The 26,422-nt window shown below is 43.6% G+C and overlaps 1 protein-coding gene across 1 annotated transcript in view; it reads left to right on the forward strand.

Annotated features, from left to right (window-relative positions):
• CPNE8 (copine 8) overlaps positions 1 to 26,422 on the forward strand; it is a 372,678-nt gene that overhangs the window by 209,233 nt on the left and 137,023 nt on the right. Inside the window, exon 6 of the mRNA XM_068276306.1 lies at positions 22,253 to 22,329. Within this exon, the coding sequence (XP_068132407.1) occupies positions 22,253 to 22,329 (77 nt within the window). The remainder of the gene's footprint in view (positions 1 to 22,252; positions 22,330 to 26,422) is intronic.

Here is a 26,422-nt window from a genome sequence, read left to right on the forward strand (position 1 = left end):
TTGAATCAAGGCCACACAGGCCATGGACTAGGGTGTAGAAGGGCAAAGGGTGGCCTAGCAATGGGGCAGTTAGCAGCTCTATCTGCCACCGGCTGCCTGTAAGAGAGACCACAGACCAGACTGCAGCTGCTGCCATACACCACGGCTGCCCAGACACGGGTCTCATGCAGTTGTGAGGGAGCATCCAAGCATACAAAGCTGCAGCATGACTCACCTCTCCAGTCTCAGGCTCTGCTCTAGCGCCAAAGCTTTACTGCATTTTCCCCTCCATAGCTGCTTTGTGATGTCTCTCCAGCCGGCATCTCTCTCCCTCTTTCTCCACATGACTTGCCAATACCATCATGGCACCACATGATGAGTTACCACGTCACATCAGGACAGTACCGGTGAGTCGCATGGAAAGAGAGGGAGAGAGGTGCCAGCTGAAGAGACATCACAAAGCAGCTATGGAGGGGAAGATGCAGTGAAGCTTTCTGTGTTGGAGCAGAGCCTGAGCCTGGAGAGGTGAGTTACTCATGCTGCAGCCTTATTTGCAAGAAAGGGGCAAGGGAGTACCTATCTTAAAGGGGAAGAGGGAGGAGTCATATAACTACCTAAACTAAAGGGAAAGGGGGAGGAGTCATCTATTTACCTATACTGAAATGGCAGGCAGAAAGAGTCATCTAGCTACCTATACTAAATAGTAAGGGGGTAGGGTCATCTAGCTATACTAAAGGAGAAGGAGGAGGTAGGAGTAATCTAGCTACCTATGCTAAAGGGGGGAGGAGTAATCTAGCTGCCTATACTAAAAAGCAAAGGGGGGAGGCATATGGCCATGTACACTGAAAGTAGGGGTCATCTGGCTACCTATACTGAAAGGTGGTGGTACTATCTATACTGTAAAGGGGGGGGGGGTTTGTTTGGTGGGGGAAAAGGGTGTGTAAGTTACGGAAAAGGGGGGGCTGATGATGGTGGGCCTTGGTGTGATGTATGATATGTAATAACCGTATGTTTTGCTTAATGTATTTTGATTCTGCTTTGATTGTTTGCTGTGATTGGACCCTGCATTGATTGTGTTACGGGAGTCGGGTGGGGAATATACTATTGTTCTGTTGTGTGTTAGCAGACTGGCCTTGTCCTTATCACCTGATAAGGTTTGAGGTCTGTTTGTTGACAAGCTGATATACTGTCTGGTAGAGAGGGAGAGACAGTCAGTTTGGTGTGAGATAGCTAGGTGAAAGCTGTATGCTACGTTATGGATGGAAGTTGACTTTTGTATTGATCGCAATAAAGCATTTATCTTTGGATTCCATGTCTGCTCACGGTTTATGGACAATCCTCATGTCATATCATGACATATTGGTGAGCAGTGGTGGGACAGAGCAGACATTGGAACACCATAAACATGGAGGAGATACTGCAGGAGCTGTAAATCGCTACCCTTCGGAGGTTATGCCGGAAGAGGGGCTTACATCCTGAAGGGCTGAAGAAACCTCAGCTTGTGGAACTTCTGGTGGACAGGATACAAGCTACAAGTAATGGTGAGGCACTGAGTGAAGGTGGAGATATGCAGACTGATGAAGGCTCGGAGGAACAGTCTCAGGATCAGACTCAGCAAGGTGTTGCCAGAGGTGAGGACATGCTTCACACATTGCTCAGGATGGTTGGTGAGATGATGGCACAGAATGTGAACCGATCTCAAGGGGGAATGTCACAGCCACATATGGACACTGTTAGACTGTACTCATTATTCCCCATGTTTGACGAGTCTAAAGAGGAAATTGATGACTATTTAGAAACTTTTGAACTAATTTGTGAGACACACTTGTTATAAACTGTTCTAATCACCTTGCTTCGACACCATCGTCTCACAGACTGTGAGATCACTTGACTCTCCACACCGCAAACAGGATATAGACTTTCTCAGGCTTCTTCAATGTTTACGTTATTTCTTCAGGAAACAGGAATACAGATAGATACATTCATCATATCCTAGCTATGCCAATCTTCATGTTGCGTTACAAGCTCGTGATTAGACTCCCTGCTGGAGTCTATCAGGTACCTTCTTCCTAACTACGTTACACTAAGCTACCTATGTACAGCATACATTATATCAGATTACAGAAAGGAAGAACATGCTTAGAAGTCGTCCCAGTCAGCCTTGCTAGCTAGTGCAGAAGGAAGAAGCAGAAGCAGAAGTGAGCTCTCGTAGCTCCCTCAGCCTTTTATACCGACTAGGAAAGAGTTAAATATGACATCATCTTCGCCACCCCCTAGACCAGATTATTGGTGGACCCACTCGTGGTGTCATCATACACACCTACTTGATTAATAATCAATGAGGCATTTGACCCATATGCAGGAACGTGGATGATAAGTAAATATGGCCAATGTTTTCTGTTCCTGTGGTGTAGTGTTAAGGTCAGAGTAGTCCGATGGCCTTCTTTTAGGAACATGTTCTCAGTATCTGCGTGTATCCTCTGCTACACGCAGACCCTGAGATGCCTCTGCCTGCATCACAAAACCTCTATTTATTTTAAAGGCATACACTGCGGACAAGCCTTTTACCTAAAACTCAGGCCAAGTAACTGAGGCCTACTTAAATTATAACAATCCCCCCTAAAACGGCTTGACCCGCAGATCCCAGCGTCTGAACCTCCCAGTACCTGGTTTCTTTTCTTTTATGTTTCACTTTTCGATGTTCGTGCTCACACAACTTCTCTGCTCTAGGCGATTACCCCTGGAAGAGAGAGAGCAAGACCTCTTGGTCTTCCTGTAACCAGGCTCTCTGGGGAGGCCCTACTTCTAAGTCCCTCTATACCACATGCTCAGCATTTGCGTCACTTACGTATCACTCACAAACTTGCATGACCACAAAAAAGTGAAACTCGTTTGGTTGTTACAAAACGGAGCAGTGCCAGGTGCCTTCTAAAAGAGCGCCTTTATACAATCAGCTCCATCACAGGTACTACTAAACCTATACCCGTAACCCTGTATATCCCTTAATTTAAACTATTGGTTCAGGAGATTGTTTATGAGGCACCAATCTCTGGACCAGGTTAATTTGTTTTACGTAATTTTAACACGCAACCTTACCTGGATAATGATGCCTAAAGTTGTCATCCCCATCCAGACGACCAGTGGGTGTAGAAAGAACTTTGGAACTGCAGAGGCCCAGTCCGAGTGTCCCTGGAACATCACCGGAACCTTTGTCCACCAGATCAGACTGGAACTCACCTGCTCATTTTTGTGTTCTACCTCGTTAAGATCACCTGTATCATGGTGAAATCTTACCTCTAACTTAGTGTACTGTTTGTTTAACCTTTGTAACAAACTGTGGTCGTCTTGTATCAAACCCTGTTCCCCTTTGTCCCATATCGTGTTCTCTTTCAGGACGGGAACTACACGTGAAACTTTGAACTTTATATTTTTCTTACCAATTTGAAACACAACGTCATCCAACCTGGATGACAGGATCCCTATGGGATCTCCACTCACCCAATATGTTCCCCTTGGAAACTCCCCCTTATCGGAACAATTATGAGAATATACCTTGAATGTATCATTAGAACTTATGTTAAAAAACCAAACCTTTCCTTCAGCCACCGGAACTATCGGTTGGGCTTCAGGGTGGATCTTTTGAATGGTAGTCTCGCATTCTGCGTTATTGATCCTGCAGGCTTCTTCACTAAATTTGACTTGCCCCGGCCAACGCAGGTACTTCTGCAAGAATTGCCCGCATGAGGACAACTCTACTTGCTTCACCTTCCCGTCTAGCACCAAAAAAGGTTGACCTCTCAGGTCCTGGTGTAAGACACGGGTTGAGGTGGGAACTAAGGAAGTGGCGGTGCCTAAAGGAATCTTGCACCGTTTCCCTTTGTTCACCCAAGCATCTCGAAGCTGCCATGCAAAAGATCCTTCTCCAGAAAAATTAATATACCTCCCCTTGTCCAATCTCTCGCTGACAAAATATGTCCCCAGCTGTCTTGATTGGACCTCTTCCCCCCTTATGTCCTGAGGCACACTATGTACCTGAGGTCGGGAAGACTGTACTCTCTGCAATCGTTCGATTAAGAGTACCTCTTCACTTACCCAACTATCATGAGGATAAGCTGTTGCATATGGACTGTGTAATATCGTCCCCTGTTGTGACCCGTGTGGTGTGAATGGGGTTCCCTGTGTGGGCTTTCCCTCCCCCGGGACCGCTCTCCCCACCCTCTTTGTCACCTGGAAATGTGGCTTGATCTCGATTTTTACTTCTTGTTTCGAGAACCACCCACCCTTGGCTTTCCAGCCTTTACGTGTGTAAAGTTGTTTCAGAGGCACTCTCTGTTGGTAGCTCCAGAGTGTGATGTTGTCCCCCGCGTCTCTCCGGCAGGAGAATTGACGCCTCCTACTCGTTCCTCTCCAATATGGAACCATCTCACTCTGCATAACCAAGACAAGGTACCCCTGAATCACACACTCCACCTTTTGCACGTACCCATTGTACTGCAATGTACCTTTTAACAAACCTTTGGATCGGTGCGTCGATTCTGGGAGTGTGGTATTAAATAGCAGATTTACACTGCCATTCAATCCCCACTGCCCGCACACCTGACCCTTCAGACCTTTCACCCCCATTGTGCCATGAAATTTGTTTTCTCCTGGCACAAGTGCTCTTTCCCTCCATCCCTGCTTGGTCCATCTGTGCCAATCAGAGGGAGGTGTGAAAGGATCAGTACCTTTGTCACCCAACATTAACATGCTTGGGCCTTGCATTCTCATTAACCCCTTTTTATACATGAGAATGTCCTCTCTTCGTTCTCCTAGGACGGAATGGCAACCTAGGATCACCATCAGCATGGTACTCTTCATTATAAAAGCACCACCTTGGGAAAGAAAAACATTAGCACTTTGCATTATGCTTTGCTCAGACAGTTTTGTTAGTCTCTTTCCGATCTCCGAAATCTCGTGTTTTAGTCTCTTTCCAATTTCAGGAATCTCGTGTTTTAGTCTCTTTCCGATTTCAGGAATCTCGTGTTTTAGTCTCTTTCCGATTTCAGGAATCTCGTGTTCCTCCAAGCTTAGATTGGCATCTGGAACCTTTCGCTTATCCGACTGATATCTCCATCCTTGCTGCCAGCACTGCAGCTGTCTCCATTCCATATTGCCAAACACCTGAAATCGAAATACAAACAAATCAATTCTTATTAATGATTTGGGATTCGCCCTGCGGCTTGTACTCTTTACCCTTTAAAATGATCAATATATACCGTAATTGATCTCGTTGTTTTATGGTTCTCATGAACTCTGTTTACTCTTATTGGTAGATTGGAGTTAAACTTCACCCCCCTACCTCAGTACTATCCTCAGTACTTACCTGTTTAAAATATGCTCCCGCGGACTTCACCTTTGGAAGCTCGCTTCACCTTTGGAAGCTCTCACCCCATTGCAGCTCACTCCACATCCCCCCTCATCTGTCCATGCGCGGCCGTCGCATGCACAGATTACGGATGCCACACCTGATGCTGCTTTGCAGGTGAGCCTGCAATGCTCTTACTCATTATCGCATTTACTTATCTAGAACTTCCTCGCGATACCAGCTCTGCTAGAAGTTCTGTGTGTTGTACCCTCTGATCAATGTTTGCCGTGCCACTACCTAGACTACCAAAAAAAACGGCTGCCTCCCTGTAGGAAGGAGCACTTTGCACTTAAACTACACAGGGTGCAGGGCTAAGCATACCAGCGTCGCATGCCTGTATGCAGATCCCTGAATACCCACATGGTAGGTAGTCACATGGCAAACAGCGTACTGATACACTGTCACTCTGTACATGGCAATTCTATCATCTGTATAATTGCCCCAAGAACTGCGGTCAGTTTTTGTTCTTTGTGTTACAATTGATAGGAGCTGGAAAAAACATATTTGACCAATCAGTGGACGAAAAAAAACGCACAAAAAAACCAGCCCCAGCCCAGCATAGACCACTCAGTCAAGCTCTGGCCCTGTCCACGACAAAAACCGGAAAAAAACGTTACCGCTCTGCAGAAGCGGCGACGGAAACCCGAATTGGTCAACTCCCTTTTTTCCAACTCCGGCACCTCCCTGATGCCCTGTCCCCCCCCTATACTCTATTGGGAACTCATGCTGCACCACCCATTAAGGTGCCCCACTTACAGGAATAATCCCGTAAGCAACTCAGTACAGACACTTCCCTGACCTGCACTGCTACGTGTGTCCCTGCACCTAGCTGGGACACTTTTCCTATCCGTGCTCCTGCTTATCATACAGTAATAGCTTGTTGCACGTATCCTGGCATTCCTTTCCACGGACTCAGGGAAAACCTCTGGGGAAATACTTTGAGACCCGAGACACACAGTAGCATGTCTCTGTATTTCTACCCCCCTCCCTTTCAGCTGCTCTGCCCGGAGCCGCGAGCACAGCCTGACGTGACGTGGATCCCCCAGCCCCTCCTCCCCCCCTGCCATGACGTGTGGGGGCCATGACTCTCGGGGGCGGGCTCTCTCCACTGCCGCCATTTTGAGTCCTGGACTGCCAGCTAAAATGGCTGCTCCCATAGCAGCCTCTCGTTTCCTATATCTTAGGAGAGAAAACAAAATGCACACAGAACAAACATTTTTATGCATAGTTACACACAGCTTTGATACATTTTACCGAGAGTCAGCCTTCCGCTACCTATACTCTCTGGGATACTTGCCAAACTTGAGACCAACCGCGTCACAGCTGCAATGCTAAATATATTACCTCTTAGCATCACCCAGGAACGTAGAACCCTCTCTCTCCTCACAAAACATCTGCAGTTTATCTCTGCCATAACTCAAACTTACTCAAGCGCGCAGTGTAACTCTAAACCATATTAACAGCTAATACTGCTGAAACGCACAACAGACAAACTGGCTAAACAACATAACAGATACAGATATTTACAAGCATGTTAGCAGCTCTGACTGGAAACGCACGGAGGAAAAGCAAACAAAAACCTCACCCATTATCTCAGCTGCAACTATAAATTAATTAGAAAAAAAAAACAGCTCACCGAAGAAAAACTTACTTCTAAGTTTTACAACTGTCTCAACTCCCCTCTCCTGTCTACTCAGCTATCTCTCTCTTTCTTCTCTCCCCTCCACCTGCTCGACAGCCACCCCCCCCCCCTATCTCTTCCGTGGGGCGCTCTCTGCTAGGCGAAAACGCAGCTGGCATCACTCCCAGTCTCTGGACGGGGAGAAAGAAAAACAAAACCAACCTAGAAGAAGGAACAACAACAAAAAAAAAAAAATAAAGCACGCAGCCTCTATGCTGCACTTAACACAGAATATACATATGACCACATTATCCTCTCCTTGTTATAACACCAAAATACAACACAGATAACGCCATATCACAACGTAAATCAAACTTGCCTGAGCAGCGGACTTCGTACGCCTGCCAATTCGACCAGCTTTTGGCAACTCCACGAAACAGTGGATCCCTGGAACTACTGAGCGTCATCTCTGTGTACCCACACTGGCTCAGCGGATCGATCTCCAGCGGCAGCTGCCAGCCGGCCTCGGAGCCTTCCAGTCACCTGTGATCCGGTTTAGGCTATGACTGCGTGCACTTACAGTCAAAGTTTAACATCCACGAGTTTCGCCGCTGGTTTCCTCGAATTGCAGCCCGTGTGTGCTCGGCTCCCACACACTCACACCAGCTTATCAGTATCAGCTTGATAAGCTTTACAGTCCGCGTCCGTCTATTCCGTTTGTTTTGCTGTGGAATATCTTGAAAACTTCTTCTTCGGCCCCCGGCCCTTGTCTGCTTGTACTGCTAGACAGTGTTCAATCAGGGTTTAAATCGGCACCATTGTTATAAACTGTTCTAATCACCTTGCTTCGACACCATCGTCTCACAGACTGTGAGATCACTTGACTCTCCACACCGCAAACAGGATATAGACTTTCTCAGGCTTCTTCAATGTTTACGTTATTTCTTCAGGAAACAGGAATACAGATAGATACATTCATCATATCCTAGCTATGCCAATCTTCATGTTGCGTTACAAGCTCGTGATTAGACTCCCTGCTGGAGTCTATCAGGTACCTTCTTCCTAACTACGTTACACTAAGCTACCTATGTACAGCATACATTATATCAGATTACATAAAGGAAGAACATGCTTAGAAGTCGTCCCAGTCAGCCTTGCTAGCTAGTGCAGAAGGAAGAAGCAGAAGCAGAAGTGAGCTCTCGTAGCTCCCTCAGCCTTTTATACCGACTAGGAAAGAGTTAAATATGACATCATCTTCGCCACCCCCTAGACCAGATTATTGGTGGACCCACTCGTGGTGTCATCATACACACCTACTTGATTAATAATCAATGAGGCATTTGACCCATATGCAGGAACGTGGATGATAAGTAAATATGGCCAATGTTTTCTGTTCCTGTGGTGTAGTGTTAAGGTCAGAGTAGTCCGATGGCCTTCTTTTAGGAACATGTTCTCAGTATCTGCGTGTATCCTCTGCTACACGCAGACCCTGAGATGCCTCTGCCTGCATCACAAAACCTCTATTTATTTTAAAGGCATACACTGCGGACAAGCCTTTTACCTAAAACTCAGGCCAAGTAACTGAGGCCTACTTAAATTATAACAACACTGTATTCCAAACAGTGAGTGGCATCGCATCCTGTTAGGAAAGCTGATAGGACGTGCCAGTGATACTTTTAAATTGCTTCCTGTGGCACAACGAATGAACTTTGTGGAAGTGAAGCGGGCATTGCTGGCTCGGTATGCTAAAACTTCAGAGGCATACAGACAGTCTTTCCGATCCTTGTTTAAGACCCCAAAAGACTCTTTCACTGAGTTTGGAGTTAAGCTGACAAATGTGTTTAATCAGTGGATTCAGGGCAGTGGTGTCAGGACTTTGGAGGACTTAAAAGAACTTTGTTTGAGAGAACAATTCCTGAGCTGCTGTCCTCCAAAGGTGAAAGTGTGGGTGCTGGATCGAAACCCTGCAACAATGAGGGATGCTGCAAAGCTGGCCGATCAGTTTGTGGAGAACTGGTCCCAGGTGTGTCATCTACCAGAGGATTTATGTGTCTGTGAAGCATCCAGGACTGCATTGTGTGTTGAGCCCAGACCACCCCATCCAGAGAGGAGTTATGCCACATCAGCTGATGGAAGTACCCAGGTGAGAAAGTCATGTTTTGGCTGTGGGTCGACTGAGCACCTGGTAGCAGCATGCCCGCATGTCATCAGAGACAATGGAGCTGCTCAGTTTCCTCAGCCCACTGATGATAGGAATGTGGCAACCAACTCCTCGGGCATTTCCTCACTCTTAAGAACAGTAGCGGAAAGAGACCATGCCAGAGGGATTAATTACGTTCGTCTGTCACATGATGTTTTGACCAATAATGTATCTGACTGTGCCCAATCCCATGGAGCTCGCAGCACAATTTCCAAAGTGTACATTGGACACTTAGGAAGACAATGCAGCAAGTGGGAGTTGGGGCAAGTGTTTGGCCGCTATGACCGTGTGCGCCATATCTGGGTCTCCAGGAGTCCACCTGGGTTCGGTTTTGTTGAGTATGAAAATCCAGATGATGCAGTGAGGGCTGTATTTGGATTAAATGGACAAATCATATGTGGACATCGAGTAAAAGTCGAACTGGCCCATATGAAAACAAGGACAATTCATTATGAACTCCCACCTAGACTGAGAAGGAGTAGATGGACAGATTTGCCACATGCCTGTACCTCAGTCTCACCCAATAATGGGTTCACCTGGGGGTCCAGGAATGTATGGGGGGAGGAATGTGATGTATGATATGTAATAACCGTATGTTTTGCTTAATGTATTTTGATTCTGCTTTGTTTGTTTGCTGTGATTGCCTGATTGGACCCTGCATTGATTGTGTTACGGGAGTCGGGTGGGGAATATACTATTGTTCTGTTGTGTGTTAGCAGACTGGCCTTGTCCTTATCACCTGATAAGGTTTGAGGTCTGTTTGTTGACAAGCTGATATACTGTCTGGTATCGAGGGAGAGACAGTCAGTTTGGTGTGAGATAGCTAGGTGAAAGCTGTATGCTACGTTATGGATGGAAGTTGACTTTTGTATTGATCGCAATAAAGCATTTATCTTTGGATTCCATGTCTGCTCATGGTTTATGGACAATCCTCATGTCATATCATGACACTTGGGTGGTAAAAAGTACAAATCTAGCCCTGTCTACCAGTATAACATTTCTGGAAATGCATACAAAAGTAGAACAAAAATCTTTCTTATTTTGTATGTATTGAATTTTCTCTCAGAACACATGCACTTTCTTCCAATTATGATTAAAAAGGTAGTAAACAGGAAGATAAAACAGGCATAATTGTTGCTTTTATAAATCTACCTATTTCCTCTGTATTGGACCAAGTGTTTCAATTGCTGGTGCTAGTGGATTTTTTTTATAGCTGCAGTTGCTATAGCTTTTCAATATAAAATGCTTTTTTTTCTGGAAAGAGCACAATTTCCAAGTCTGGAGATATGGCAGTTGTTTTAATAGCATATATTTAGTAATCACTGTATTGATTGTTATAATAGTACATAAGAGGGCTTTTAGCTTTACTAAAGGCATGTGCACTCTATAAACTTGATCAGGAAATTGATGAAAATGAAAGGCAGGATGAAAATTAATCTTTAAACCCCAGGGTATTTTTATTGGCCAGTTTGTATGTGGTTTGATATTGTTCTGTATAATCTGCATTTATTATGAACAAAGGCTTCTCTGTTTTTGTCAGACTTCTGTCCTGAAAGTAGCCTATACAAATGTAATGAATATCCAAAGTGCAAAAGCTAGCATGGTGACAATAGAGTGAGAACAGCTATGTTGGGTAATGTACTGAAAATAGTTGACATGCTTTGACATGTTAAAAAAATAGGCAATATACTATCTATAGCAGTGGTAATGAAGAGCTCCTGACTCCATACTGCAGTCTATTGATGCTTTGTAATAATTGTCGCAAAAGACGTGTAAATGTTAGACGTAGTTAATAAAAAAAAAGGCCCGTGCTTATTTAATTATTAAACCCACTTCTCTGGGAAGCTAGATCCATGAACTTCCAAGTACAAAGTACACACATTTTACTGCTGGAAATAATTAACCTTTACTGTGAGTGGAGATAGTAATACCTACTGATATGTTGCTAATTATTGGCTAGAGGTGCGTGTGATCAGTTAACGGTAAACTGGCATTATGTTTTCACTATAATGCATAATATAATGTGGACCATGGTGCATCTGGGGAACTCACTGGCTCAATTTTTACGAAGTGTTACACTCTGTAGTTTCCTTATACTGTTTTAGATAAAGTGAGCTATTTTATGGCGGTATATGTTTACTTTTCATTTGTGAGCACATACATTTGGCTAAATTCAGTTGGCCATTGGCACATCAGGTCCATCTTAGAATGGAGAAGTTTAACGGCATGATATTTACACCTGGAGGGACTGGCTAACAGAAAGCAAGGCACTCAGTTTTTGATTAATGATCAGGTGAGAATGCTTAGGCATTGTAAGTGTTGATCATTAGACATGTAAATAGAATAATTGTTTTAAAGTGAAAATGTAGTGTGAGGGACACATTATCTGCCATAGTTATTTCCTTTTAAACAAATGCCAATTGCCTGACTGTCCTGCTGACATTTAGCTGATACTTTTAGCTAGCTAACATAGCTAAGCTAACATAGCAGGATGGCTGAGCCAATCCATGTGGGGCTCCACCATATTATTTACCAACCTGTATAATGATATTCGGGCACTGTAAGAGAGGGTATACAAAACTTCCCTTTCTTCTATGAAGCCCTTTCCATGTCATTGACAAGGGGCTCATCTCCATATCTATGTGCTAGAGGTGGAGGTAGCTACCCCCAAACATGTGAGGATAGATATTGGAGGGACTTATGTGGTATATGGGGGCCTCCCTTTTTAAGGAGTCCCCCAGACGCCTGTCAGTTAATTAGCCCCTCCCCATTTAGTGTAAAAACATTAGAAGATTGTTCTGTATTAATTTAAAAGGCAAACTTCTTTTCAGTCCTGTCACCTGATTTCAGATTTCACCAGCACTTAGCATGGAAACAAACCTAACCAAGATAAATTTTACTTCAAAAATCAATGTGTGTTATACAGTGTAATGATAAAGTAATAGCTTGTGAATACAGACAGTCCCCTACTTACAAGCGACTCAAGTTACAACATTTCAGAGATGCAAACAAATTTGCCCTTATTTACAAATTAGAAAACACTTTTTGATTGCATATTTATTATTATTTGTTATTAAATGTTGCAGTATTGTATAGCCTGTTGCAAGGAACACATTGAAAACAATAAAAAAACATGCTAGTTTATACTATATGTCCAAATCCAATGTTATCCAAAAGTAAACATTTATTCACATTTCACCATGTTTACTCAACTTACAAACAAATTCAGCTTAAAAACAATCTCCCGCAATGGAACCTGTTTGTAAGACGGGGCTGCCTGTACATTAGCGTATACTTGTTTCTGCATCTATAGAAAAATGAAGATATAAATTCTTGCCTGTTAAACAAACAAGCGATTTTAACAGCCTGTGATCTGCAGCTGGCTATACCCTGTTTTAAGCTTTTTCTTGCTTTTGCAGTAGCAGCTAGCCATAACTACCACTAGATGTGCTATTGGCCTAACACTTTGTGCTGGACTTAAAGAGGAACTTTACTGTACATAACTTAATACAAATTCTTATTTTTTACAGTTTTCATTTATAAATTAGTAAGTCAGTGTTTGCCCATTTTAAAATGCTACATTACCCTGCTTTACATATTTAAATTAGCAGAGATGCCAGCATCTTTACTGCAGTCAAGGTGAATTCCTGTGGAATTTCTTTTTTTTATATGGGAAGTGTTCAGAAACATGCCATGATTTCCAAGATTGCTCTGGAGGATAAGGCTGTATGACATCATAGTCTAGGCTAAATATTACTGGGAAGATGGGCCTACATACCAATATGCAGCTATATATGTATAAGAAGCATTTATGATACAATGAAATTATGTTATTAAGGCAAAAAATGGCATTCTGAATTATTTATGTTCTACTAAATATCATTAAGGTTCAATTTTAACTGAAAGCCGGTCTTTCCTGTTTTATCTGTGTCTTCAGTCTGTAGCTACTACAAGGTAGTGCATGGAAGACCAGCCCGGCTGCCTACCGCGAATGCAAGTATATAGGCAGAAGCTGGCTAGCCGGTCCCTGTATGCCTTTACTTTTTACGGCTGCTGTGTGTCTGATTTGGCTTAATTGAAGCCAGTGTTGCCTGCATTTGCAGTCGTTTGGGTAATTCTCTCTAGCAACAAATGCAGGTGACAAAGGCTTCAATTAAGCCAGCTAAAAAACAAAACACAGCAGGGATAGACTAACCCTTATGCTGGGTACACATGTTGCGATTTCCCGCTTGATCCACGGGATCGATCGAGATCGATCGATTATTTCCGAAATTCCAACATGTTCGATCGGGTTTCGATCGATACAGCCGTAGATTTTGCATACTTAACATGCAAAATCGATGGCTGCATCGATCAAAACCCAATCGAACATGTCGAGAATAATCGATCCCGATCAATCCCGCGGATCGAGTGGGAAATCGCAAAGTGTGTAGTACAAAGTTTTGTCTCAGTGCCAATTTTCTACTTTACTTGAAATATGCAAATAATTGTAAGAAAATACAGAAATATGCCAATGTTACTGCAAACCTATGCAGCTTGAATATGGAGCAGTGCAAAGCTTTTACTGCAAGATTTGATTAGTCCATTTTACAATAGATTTTTTATAATATTTAGTATAATTCTATATCATCATAATTGGCATAATTATTAATCATAATTCTACTGACTAATTTGGACATTGGTATGTGTAGATTTTGGCAAGACATTTTTATAAACACAATACAAACGTATCTGGCACTAGCATGTAGCTTTTGTAAAAAATAGCTGGCAGTCTAAGGGCATAAGAGGCACACTGGGGACCGGTCTTTTGTGAGCCACCGTGTTGTTAGTATAGTCTGCTCTACAACAGTAAGGTGCTGAGAATAAAGTCTGGGAAGCTACAGGCCAGGCCTTTAAATGAGATTCTCACATTCCTCATCACATGAAATACCTTTTTATTGCAATGTTAAAATGGTTGTAGGGGTATGCAAGGATAAGTACACATTACTGTCACGTATGAGCAGATAACACTATTCGCCTACTTACATGTATGTTGTCTGATGTATTATTATAGAATCATAATCTTTAATAAGATACTGTAGGCATTTCTGTTACATCATAATGAACAGCATTAAAGCACAAATACTGAATAGAGCCTATACCTTGCAGGAAACAATGAAAGGAAACTGAAATATACATTGGATCATGTTCTAAATCTACATTTATAATTATAATAATTTCAGAATGAACTTTGTAATTAAGAAATACAATCCTGCAATTATCAGAATCTCACAGCATCATTTCAGGAATCTGCTGTGTGAATGAATGCTGTACTGTAGGATTACATTTTTATTTCTGTGTAATTTTTCTTTCTAAAGTTCTGTTGCTTCTCAATTCATTCTTATGCATTATTATTATCATAAGTTCACATTGTGGTAATTGTAGTTCATTATAAGTTTCAACCGTAGCTGACATTTACCTTTTGCTCAGGGAAAGTAAAAGAAAAAAGCAGAGGGAGACACAGTCATCACTTCACTGTAACCCATAGAATTATGGAGTTTGCTGTCATTAGATATATCTCTTTCCTGGCCAGCTAGAAATATCCAGTTGTTACATTGAATTAAAGATGAATGAAGTACAAAAGCCCCTTTGGTTAGATGGAGTTAACCTTTCCCCATCGTATGACACCATGAAAACCTCGTCTTGGCGTTGTCTCCTCCAATTACTTCAGCCTTGGAATATTGCTAGCAGATTATTCCTTCTCTGTCTTTGACCTGTTTGATTATACTTGAATAAAATGATACCCACATTTTCCCAGGACAGGATAACCATGTGTAAGCAGTCAATTTGTACTGGAATAAATGCCCAATATTTTTACAGTTTTAGGGTTTTGTAAGTATTTAACAAACACATAATATGCTGTACGGCAGATTAACAGTGTTTGCATGGATAAAGTATTATGTCTGTAAAGGAAAGGTATACCCCCGAGTATAGAAAAACATTTTTTTTTGCTGCAGTATGGCAGATATGCAATTCTAGGTGCACTGAAATCCATTCTGTAAGCCTTACGAACATCTGTATGAGCTCTGTGTTATCACATAAGTAATGTATGCATAAGAATGAGATTAGAAAAAGAAGCAAGGTGTTAGTAAAAGCAAGGTTTAGAAGAAAATAAATCAGTAGGATTTTAAGAAGAAACAGGCATAATACATGAAGCAGGGTTGGCTGCAGCGAACAGATGAAGGAAGTTATGATGTGTTAAATGTTTTGGTGGTGAGAGTGCATGCCTGTTATTGATGTCAGTGCTTTATAATGGGCCTCTATTGAGTATGTCTCTCAAGTCACATGAAAGTCTTGACTGCACCACGTCATGGCGACTAATTGGAGTTCTGCATTAGTGCAGAGGCCGTAATTTAGCTGAATGGGTGGGAATAACCAACCCAGCTATTGTAAACCCTCTGGGTTTCAATAGAGCCCCTTTTAGTGCAATAGCATGCTGCCAGACTACCAGTATGCAATCTCTGCATTAAAGACACATATGATGTGTATTTGTACATGAAGTAGAGTGCTCAGAGCATACACAAGCCTGCCAACTTTGCCAAAAATGGCTTGTGGGTTAGTAAGGGCATTAATACACTTCAAATTGTTCAGTTTCTAGTGGAACATAATCGTTTTTGGCAACCAGAGAAATACAGATGGCTGGTTCATGTTTTCCTTAGTAAGCTTGGACACTTAAAGAGCATTTAAAGAGACACTGAAGCGAAAAAAATATATGATATAATGAATTGGTTGTGTACTATTAATAATTACTAGAAGATTAGCAGCAAAGAAAATATTCTCATACTTTTATTTTCAGGTATATAGTGTTTTTTCTAACATTGCATTATTATATAATATGTGCAGATTACACAACACTCAGCATTCAAAATGAGTCTTTCAGAGCAGTCTGTGAAGTAATGAACTCTCCTCTGGCAGAGGAAAAGTAAACAGTTCAATTACAGTTGAGATAATAAAAGTCAGATAACAGCCCTCTCCAAGACTAAAGGTGCCCATACACTCGTCAGATTGGCAGCAGATAGATAAGAAATGCATCTGATGATCTATCTGATGCGTTTTTAGAACATTTTTTACCAGGATAGAATTCCAATAGATTTCAGTTTGAAATCTATTGAAATTCGATCTGATGGCATTTTTTTGCCATCAGATTTCCATTAAGGCCAATGCAAACTGATAAGCAATCTCATCAGATCGACCTAAATTTTCCATCCTGCCTGGTCGATGGAAATCCATCGAAATCGATCGAAATCGGCCATCGATCGGTCGATTGATCAATCGATCGATCGATCGGGATCGATCGGTCGGCCAGAAAATCGGCTGAGTGTATGGGCCCCTTAACTTAGTCGGAGAGCTTAATAGCTTTTTTGCATAGAGATAACAACTGGAGTTTCTCAACTCTTCCTGTACTGGAAACAATTAGACTGATGTATCTTATCTTAATGTTTTATTTCTTAGCTGTACTACACATACAAATCATAATATCATAATTTTTTTTTTCGCTTCAGTGTCTCTTTAACCACTTGAGGACCCACCCTTTACCCCCCCCTTAAGGACCAGCGCTGTTATTTGTGATCTGTGCTGGGTGGGCTCTACAGCCCCCAGCACAGATCAGGGTGCATCCAGAGCGATCAGATCGCCCCCCTTTTTCCCCCACTATGGGGATGATGTGCTGGGGGGGTCTGATCGCTCCTGCCTGCCGGTGTTGCGGGGGGGGGGGGGGGGGCACCTCAAAGCCCTCCTCTGCGGCGAAATCCCCCCCCCCCTCTCCTACCTGGCCCCCCTGGTGTTCCGGGCTGCACAGGACGCTATCCGTCCTGTGCAGCCAGTGACAGGACGTCCCCTGTCACATGGCGGCGATCCCCGGCCGCTGATTGGCTGGGGATCGCCGATCTGCCTTACGGCGCTGCTGCGCAGCAGCGCCGTACAATGTAAACAAAGCGGATTATTTCCGCTTGTGTTTACATTTAGCCTGCGAGCCGCCATCGGCGGCCCGCAGGCTATTCACGGAGCCCCCCGCCGTGAATTGACAGGAAGCAGCCGCTCGCGCGAGCGGCTGCTTCCTGATTAATCAGCCTGCAGCTGGCGACGCAATACTGCGTCGCTGGTCCTGCAGCTGCCACTTTGCCGACGCGCGGTATGAGTGCGCGGTCGGCAAGTGGTTAAAGAGCAGTGATAATGTTTTGAAATAGAGAATGGGAAAATGGCAATTGTGTTGTGTTCTCCAATTTTTATAAATGGGCCTCATGTTAGTTAAATGCATGGTACAGAGCAATATAAGTAATACTGTGTTCCGCTCTCTTTTAGCTTTCTTCTTAATATATTCTTTTTGATCTATTTAAATTTCAAATTTATCTTACTATTCCCGTTTCTGAATTTTAGCATTTAGCGATATGACTATATCTGTCTTTCTACAATATACCGTACTTTTTCGGACTATAAGACGCTCCAGACTATAAGACGCAGCTAGGTTTAGAGGTCAAAAAATAGGGGAAAAAAATATGCTAAACCTGGTGCCTCTATAGTGCAGGGGTGTCTTATGGTTCTTTCTCCCAACCATTATGCCCCCATTGAGCCTTCTTTGTGCTTCTTGTTTTCCCCTATGTCATCCTCTGGTGTTCCACTAAGTCACCTGTAGTTGCCCTCTGTCCCCCTGTTTCCTCTGGTGTCCCCTGTCCCTGTGTTCAGTGTCCCCATGTCCTCCATTTTCCTCTGTCCTCCTTCTTATAACCCTCCACATCCGGACTCCTGTGTCCATACTTATACTGCAACTGATGTCCCCTGTCCCTGTGTGCAGCATCCTCTCCATTTCCCTGTGTGCTATGCCCCCAGACTTCTGTGTCCATACTCAGCTGAAGCCAATCACTTTGTACTGTGCCCAGTGCCCCCTGTGCCTGTGTGCAGCGTCCACTCCTTGTCCCTGTGTCCCCCGTGCCCAGACTCCTGTGTACATACTCACGCTGCAGCCACTTTGTACTGTGCTCCGTGTCCCTTGTGTGCAGTGTCCTCCTTGTCCGCATGTCTTTTTCCCATGCCCCGACTCCTGTGCCTGTATTCACACTGCAGACTCTTTGTACTGTGTCCGTGTGTCCCTGTGTGCAGCATTCTCTTTGTCCGCATGTCTTATGTCCCCATGCACGGACTCCTGTGCCTGTACTCGCCGCAGCCAGGCTCCGATGAAATGGAAGTAAGCAGAGGAGCCATCTACCAATCAGACAAGGGGCCGCTTCCCTGGACCTCCAATCACTGCCGTTCCTGCTCCCTTCTTGCTCGCCCTCGAACGCAGTCTGGAGGGTGGGATGAAGGATCCGCTATTGGAGCCAATCAGCGCACTCCCCTTGGTCCCACCGGTGAGACCATCGCTACCTATCAAAAAGGGAGCGGAAGCAATGAGTACAGAGATGGAAGACTGATTCGGTATCTGGGTAAAGGCAATGTCGGCAACAGGTTTTCAGATAGGCAAAGGTACCGAATCAGTAAGCAGGAGAGTGGTCAGGAAAGCCAGAGATCATAACAGGTAACAGTATATATAACAATCCTAATCTAGGTGTGAAGTCCTTGGTTTCAACACCAGGGAACTAGTCTAATACATAAACAATAGCAATGTGGCAATCTCCTAGTCTTAGGTGTGAAGTCCTTGGTTTCAACACCTGGGAACTAGTCTACAGAATGGTAAGCAAGTCTCACAATACAATAATACTTTTAAGGCTATCAACGGAATCTGACTAGGTGTGAATTCCCAGCTCCGGCTGGTTCTAACACACTGTAAGATCTGACTGGGGTCTGAGTGCTCACACGTAAGCATTCGCAACAGCAGACAACTTGCAACTCACAGGCAAGTCCTATATATACCCAGAGCGCTCCACAGCGCCGCCCCAGTCACTCAGCCAAGCTGGAGCATAGCTGGGGTCAGCTGATCGGCCTGATCAGCTGGCTCCCCTTCTGCTAGCATAAAGGTCCTGTCGCCTGGCGCGCACATGCGTAGCTCTCAATCTGTGTGCACTAAAAGGACCAGGCAAACCAGCAGCATGTTGCTGCGTGGCAGAAGCCGGCAGAACAGGGACAAGGAAGAGGCTGCACACGGGTCACCGGACACATACAAAGTGGCTGCAGCGTGAGTATGGACACAGCAGTCCAGATATAGGGACAATGAAGGGCGCTGCACATGGGACACCGGCATGGTACAAAGTGATTGGCAGCATGCATTAGTATAGACATAGAAGTCTAGACCGGGACATAGAAAGGGGGCAGACACCACGCTGAGGACTCACGTGGCAGAGAATGGAGAACACGGGCGGAGGACACAGGATGGAGGACAAAAGGTGCTGGTCCAAATTTACTATTCGTACTATAAGACGCACTGACTTTTCCACCCCAACTTTTGGGGAAAAAAAAGAGGATCTTATAGTCCGAAAATACGGTAATACTCAGAATGCCACAAATATGGAATCCAGCCCATACTGCTAACCTTTTAGAAATAAGCCCAGATGGGTGAAAGCAATCAGCTTTATGTAACTCTGAGGCAGTGGCAGGGAGGCTATGGTCGCATTCCTATTTACATCTACAAATATTCTTTCAAGGCAGAGCTTCTCTCAGACTTTCAAGCTATGAAAAATAAATATCTAAGGCATAAAATGAGTGTTGACTTTGATGGAAATGTATCATTTTTTTATCCTGTTCAACTGTGTATGTTATTATGTAGGCAGTGTTGATTTTCCCAAGATGTTTATCCCACTGTAACACCCAACAAGATGTTAACTAGCTGTTAAGAAAAAAGGCTGTTTCCACCTTACTGCCTACACTAATGCTGTGGGTGGTATGATAATATTATAGGAAGCAGAAGTTGCTTTCTCTTTAGGCTTGGCCTGTAAGTAAAACTTTTAATTACACTTCTGTGCTAATTCATAAAGATTTTCACAGCTGCCTTTGAAGTTCGGTAAATAACTGCAGCCCACTGAGCGGTACAGCAGAAGTGTGGCCATTTGTCTTTTGTTACAAGCTGTAATTACGGTTCCCTGCACAGACTTGCAGAGACTTCGGCTCCCTGCACAGATGACTCACACAGACTTCGGTTCCCTGCACAGATGACTCACACAGACTTCGGCTCCCTGCACAGATGACTAACACAGACTTCAGCTTCCTACACAGATGACTCACACAGACTTCGGTTCCCTGCACAGACTTTCGGCTCCCTGCACTTTGTATTGTTAAGACCTCACCAGAGGTGTCTGTAACTATAGTCTGGCTTACCACTTGTTGAAGGCTTTATGAATTGACATTTGCTGACAATTTACTGACGTGTTGGAGGTAATTACAGCCAAGTCGGTAATTTACCTCACTGCTCGGTAATTTCAGTTTTTCATGCGGTAACAGCCTTTTTGAATTGACACTTTGCTAAGTGCTCGGGAAAGTCTGCTGTTTTCAGCATTACCGCATGCAGTAATGCTTTATGAATTGAGGCATTTGTCACAGATTGATAGCCACATTTTATCATCTATAGGGATATAGGGACTTTAAAAAATGTGTGTTTCCAGAAGCAACATTTTCCCCAAAAAATAAAATGTATCTTTTTTTTGCACATTAGCACCTAGGTAGATTCTGCATCTGACAACTTTGTTTAGAGAGTTATTAGCTTATATGCACATTCAGCATGTGATCATCTGACAACCTTTGCTTAGAGAGTTATTAGCATCTAGGTAGACACCACATCTGACCATCTGACATGTATTAACCACTTCCGGATTCTCGGAGCGTATATACACGCCCCTGAATCCTGAAGTGTATACCATGGGGCCGTTCCATGTCAGCTCACGGAGGGTGTCTCCGTGAACACCCTGTGAGCCGATCGGTGGCTCGCAGGGTAAATGTAAACACACGGGGAAGACCTTCCCCGGTGTTTACATGTATACGGCGCTGCTGCGCAGCAGCGCCGTAGAGGAGATCGGTGATCCCCGGCCTCTGATTGGCCGGGGATCACCGGCATCTGATAGGCTAAAGCCTATCCCATCAGGCGCAGGACGGAAATCCGTCCTGCGCCGCTCACAGGGGGAGGGAGAGGGAGGGAAGGGGAAGGAGGCCAGGAAGCGCTGCGGAGGGGGGCTTTGAAGAGCCCCCCCCCCGCAAGCGCAAGCAGCCGGCGGGCGATCAGACCCCCCCAGCAGGACATCCCCCTAGTGGGGAAAAAAGGGGGGGAAGTCTGATCGGCCTGGCTGCTAGCTGATCGGTGCTGCGGGCTGGAGAGCCCACGCAGCACCGATCAGCACAAAATAGCGTGGTAGGGAAGTGGTTAAGAGAGTTATTAGCACCTAAGTAGATTCCTCTAACCATGGCACATTTGCTTAGAAAGCTATTAACACCTATGTAGATTCACCATCTGACATGACAACCTTTGCTTAGAGAGTTATTATCACCCATGTAGATTCTGCATCTGACCATCTGAGATTTGCTTAGAGAGTTATTAGCACCTACATAGATTCACCATCTGATAACCTTTGTTTGGAAAGTTAACACCCAATTTCTGGTCTGGTTTAGTCCTGTCCTGTCAGTATTTCATCGGATTTGCATCAGTTTCCTTTCAGTTTTACCAGACAGAATTGGAACTGTACACCTATCATTTATGAATATACCTATAGAAAACTGATACAAAACTGACAGGATTGGACTGGAAATGTACTAATATACATGTGGGGACAAACTAGCATAGCATGTTGGTTGGGCTCACAAATGGATTAAGGGTCCACAATGCAGGTTGGTTGCAAGTTTTATTAACAGACTCTAAGCTCTAGAATGTTTGTGCATGTAATCTATAAAACAAGATTGGACAACACTTCTGTAGATGATACCAATGCCCTGTTCATATAGGAATAGCTTACAGCACTGTTTTGATCAATCAATATTAAGTCTTTGTCAAAGGTAACAGCCATAAAGACTGGTAAGCAGTTATGCCATACACCTTGGCATTAGGTTGCATATGTTTTCTATCTTTACCGATTTTTATTCCCTTAATTTTCTGTAGGACTTTCTTGGTCAGATGTTTTGTACTTTGGGTGAAATAGTTGGATCACAAGGAAGCCGTCTTGAGAAGCCTGTAACGTAAGTATCTAAAAAAATCTAAGTATCTAAAAAGCCAAAATACTTTTTTGATTCCCCCTTTTCTATGTTAAAGGGATCCCGAGGTGAGAGTGATATGGAGGCTGCCATATTTATTTATTTTTCGACAATACCAGTTGGCTGGCGGCCATCCTGATCCTCTGCCTCTAATACTTTTAGTTATTGACCCTGAACAAGCATGCAGTAGATCAGGTACACTGACTCAGCTGACATAGGTTTTGCTGGATTAGCCATATGCTTGTTCCAGGGTTTTGACTCAGATACGATTTATGGGAGAAGATTAGCAGGGCTGCCAGGCACCTGGCATTGTTTAAAAGGAAATAAATATGGCAGCCTCCATATCACTCTCACCTCGGGTTCCCTTTAAAGGACACCCAAGATGAAAATAAACTAATAAAATAAATGGTTGCATATATCTTCTGTCTCCTAAAAATGACTTTTTAAGATATTCCCCAGTTTTATTTTATGTTTAAATCTACTTTTTAAGTTTTAACTGTTTTATTGTTTTTGTTCAATGACACATTCATTGAAGTATGCCAGAGCTAAAGTCTATGAACTATTGACCCTTTTTATCTCTTTCCTGCTCTCAGAAGCCATTTTCTGCTAGGAAAGTTTTTTTTTTATAGTTGGAATTTCTTGTCAATGAGGGTCACACTGTAGTCACTTCCGGTCTGAGTCAGGACTGAGTCAGCCACTTACATACCTGATATTTAACTCTTTCAGGCAGAGAAAGAAAAAAGGGAACACATTGTTATTTGTGTGCTAGGCACTGTAAATGTCACATGTCACCTCGGGTATCCTTTAAAGCTGCCACAGTACACTTTACTTCACTCAGCGCATTATCTCACAGTTTGCGCCAATTCTGAGAACCCCTCCTATTTCCTCCTGTTTTAGAACATTTTTATCAGGAAACTGCATCTTCTTTAAAAGTCTGAGACTGTTCTGCATGATTTTTAGAAACCTCCTTAGATTTTATCTCAGACATGATTGCCCCACTGTATAATGTATTTCCTCTTTTCAGTATAAAATTTTTTCATGTGATCTGATTACATCAGCAGTTGTCAGTTAATTGATGTGTAGTTTCCTACTCTGCAAACATTCAGGTTCCTCCTGCAAATGTCTGCTTTTGGTCAAAAACAAACAAAAATAAATGTTGTTCATAATTGCTGCTGATGGTCTTCTAAAAACATGCCAGATTACTGTCTGCCAGGTCAAGCCTCTACCTTTAACCTTCCTGGCGGTACTCAAGTTTCAGATGCTGCATCCGCGGGAGGATCCCCCCGATCGCCGCCGGCAATATTTACCCTTCCGCGATCCCGCGAGAGCCGCATCTTAACCTTTTAGCTTGGCGACGATTGGATACATCATCGACATCATGCGCAGTCCCGATCCTCCCCATAGTGAAGCCTGGAGCTGATTGGGAGGCTGCGTCATCACGGGATCACTGGGGTGTACGTATAACGGTGGCGATCGGGGGTGATCGGGGGAGAGCGGAGGGACTTGAGGGGCATCATTAGCTAGCAAAGTGCTAGCTTAAGCAGTTAGATCAAATTTTATTTAAAAAAAAAAACCTCCGGGGGCCATGTGATCCTCTCCGGCGGCTAGCCCGAGCGTAGGTCGGGCTTACCGCCAGGGAGGTTAATTGTTTAAACTATCAGCGTCTGCAGGTCACACATTGACTCCACTGCCTGTACGTTTGTCTTCAGATGTGTGACTCGGAGATTACTGAAATAGTAAAAAATCGGTATGACTGTCCATAGAGTGCATGTATTTATTTTAGAAAAGGGGGAGGGGGTTCGCAATGGCAAGTTCCATATTTTCTTCCAGCTTATATTACGTTTAACACCGTCAAATAGTTGTTTTCACTTACTGTAATTTTTTGATATACTAATATTGCATTGGGATGAAATCTGTTTGATCTGCAAACATTCATGGTTTTATCGATTGACAGTGAATTGTTTGTTAGTCCTGTGTAGGCACTGGGTGACCTAGTTTGCTTTTATCTGTGTATAAGACCGTTGATTAGCTGTTGTCAAATACAAATATAACATTCTGGTCACACACACACACACACGCACGCACGCACACACGCACTAAGTTGTTTAGACTTTAATTAACTCAGCACGCACGCACGCACGCACGCACGCATGCACACACACACACACACACTTCATTCGAATGACATTTTTTTTTCACTCGTTCATAATCGATTTTGTCCACCAATGGAGATTATTTACAACCAATCCGATCAGAATTTCTTATCACTCAATCGATTTTTTGCTAGAAATTGGACCGTTAGTGGCCACCTTAAGAGGTCATGTGGCTGGTGTAACAATGCTTTTTGCGTCTTGGACATGGTTTGGTGCGATCTTCCTGCCCCGGGCTCTCCTGCTACAGGATGATAACACTGCTAAAAGTGTGAAACTAACCTTTCACGATACTGAATCTTTTCACGATACTGATATTTTCCACCTTAATTCGGTGTCCATTCATATTGAGTATGTGTGAGATTATTTCTGTATTCCCCCTTAATTCACCATAATTTCACTAGCAAAATGTTTATCAGATTGTTAAGCACTTTTATTCCATAATTATTTCACGGTGTATTCATTCCTCTTTCCAAATATATTCCAGGCTTTTTATCCGCATTATACTTTAGTGCAGATTATCTGTGGATTCAGTATGATTCAATGCAAAATGTGCTGTCAGTAATGGGACTTGCATCCTCATATTACAACATGCACCAGACAACTCTATATATACTGGTGAGTGCTAACAGGGAATGTCTGGATTCACCCAGCCTTTATAAATATGTGCCCAAGGGATGAGCCTGCTTCCATTCTACAAATAGAAACCTAGCACATCACTAAAACATGTATATTACAATCAGCTGAGACATGATGAACTGTAACAACAAAATACTGAGTACACTACCTAACTATTCCCACAATTATCATAACTATATCCAAAACAATTATTATTATTACTAGTGACCTAAGCCTGTTTGAAACGGGCTCTAAGTCTGTCACCGCCACGCGCACCTGTTACCTGACGCGCGCGCACACACACGTCCACCCTCTTGGCCGGCTGGCCTGTCCTGCGTCCTGTCCCAACGGCTGTGTCAGTGCAGGACATGCACAGTAGCACAAAAGCACTGACACAGGGACATGGGATGTATTATTATACATTTGCACAGTACAATTTTTTCCTTCAGGGCTTTGTAGAGAACACAGAATAAGTCACATTACTTATTGTACCTCAGCAGTGCTCATAAACTAATTTCTCTCTATGGCAGCAAACTGTACTGATAGCTCTGGTGGAATGTGGTACCTGTCATTCATCTGTGCAAGTAAATAAATCCAAGCAGAGGAGTCACTGTAGTCACTTCCTGTCTGAGTCAGGACTGAGTCAGCCACTTACATACATGATGTTTAACTCTTTCAGGTAGAGAAAGAAAAAAAGGAACATAGCATAGTTATTTGTGTGTTAGGCACTATACATATCCATGTCTACCTCATTATGTCACATGTCACCTCGGGTATCCTTTAAGGATCAGAGACTTCTCTTCATGCCGCTGTTCAGTGATCACTTTGATTGGCTCACATTGATCACCTTGTACCCATAGGAGGATGCTGGCTGTCACATGACAGCCGAGTATGCAGCCGCAGTGAGCAGCAATTGGCTTGGGACTGCGGAAAGCCACGGCGTAGAATGTACGCCACATCAGAGATTGAGGGCAGCAGATGTGGCATAGATTCTCACTTCCACAGTTTCACAGGCCCATGTTGATTAAGTTAATTACACTTTAATTAACTCACCACACACACACGCACGCACACACGCACACACGCACTAAGTTGATTACACTTTAATTAACTCACCACACACACACACGCACGCACGCACGCACAGACACACAGACACACAGACACACAGACACACAGACACACAGACACACAGACACACAGACACACAGACACACACACACACACACACACACACACACACACACACACACACACACACATTCCTAGTCCCTATTGTCCAAGAACAAAGATACCCTTAAAGTTTATCA

This window comes from Hyperolius riggenbachi, chromosome 3, assembly GCF_040937935.1.
Source record: "Hyperolius riggenbachi isolate aHypRig1 chromosome 3, aHypRig1.pri, whole genome shotgun sequence".
NCBI classification, from domain to species: Eukaryota; Metazoa; Chordata; class Amphibia; order Anura; family Hyperoliidae; genus Hyperolius; species Hyperolius riggenbachi.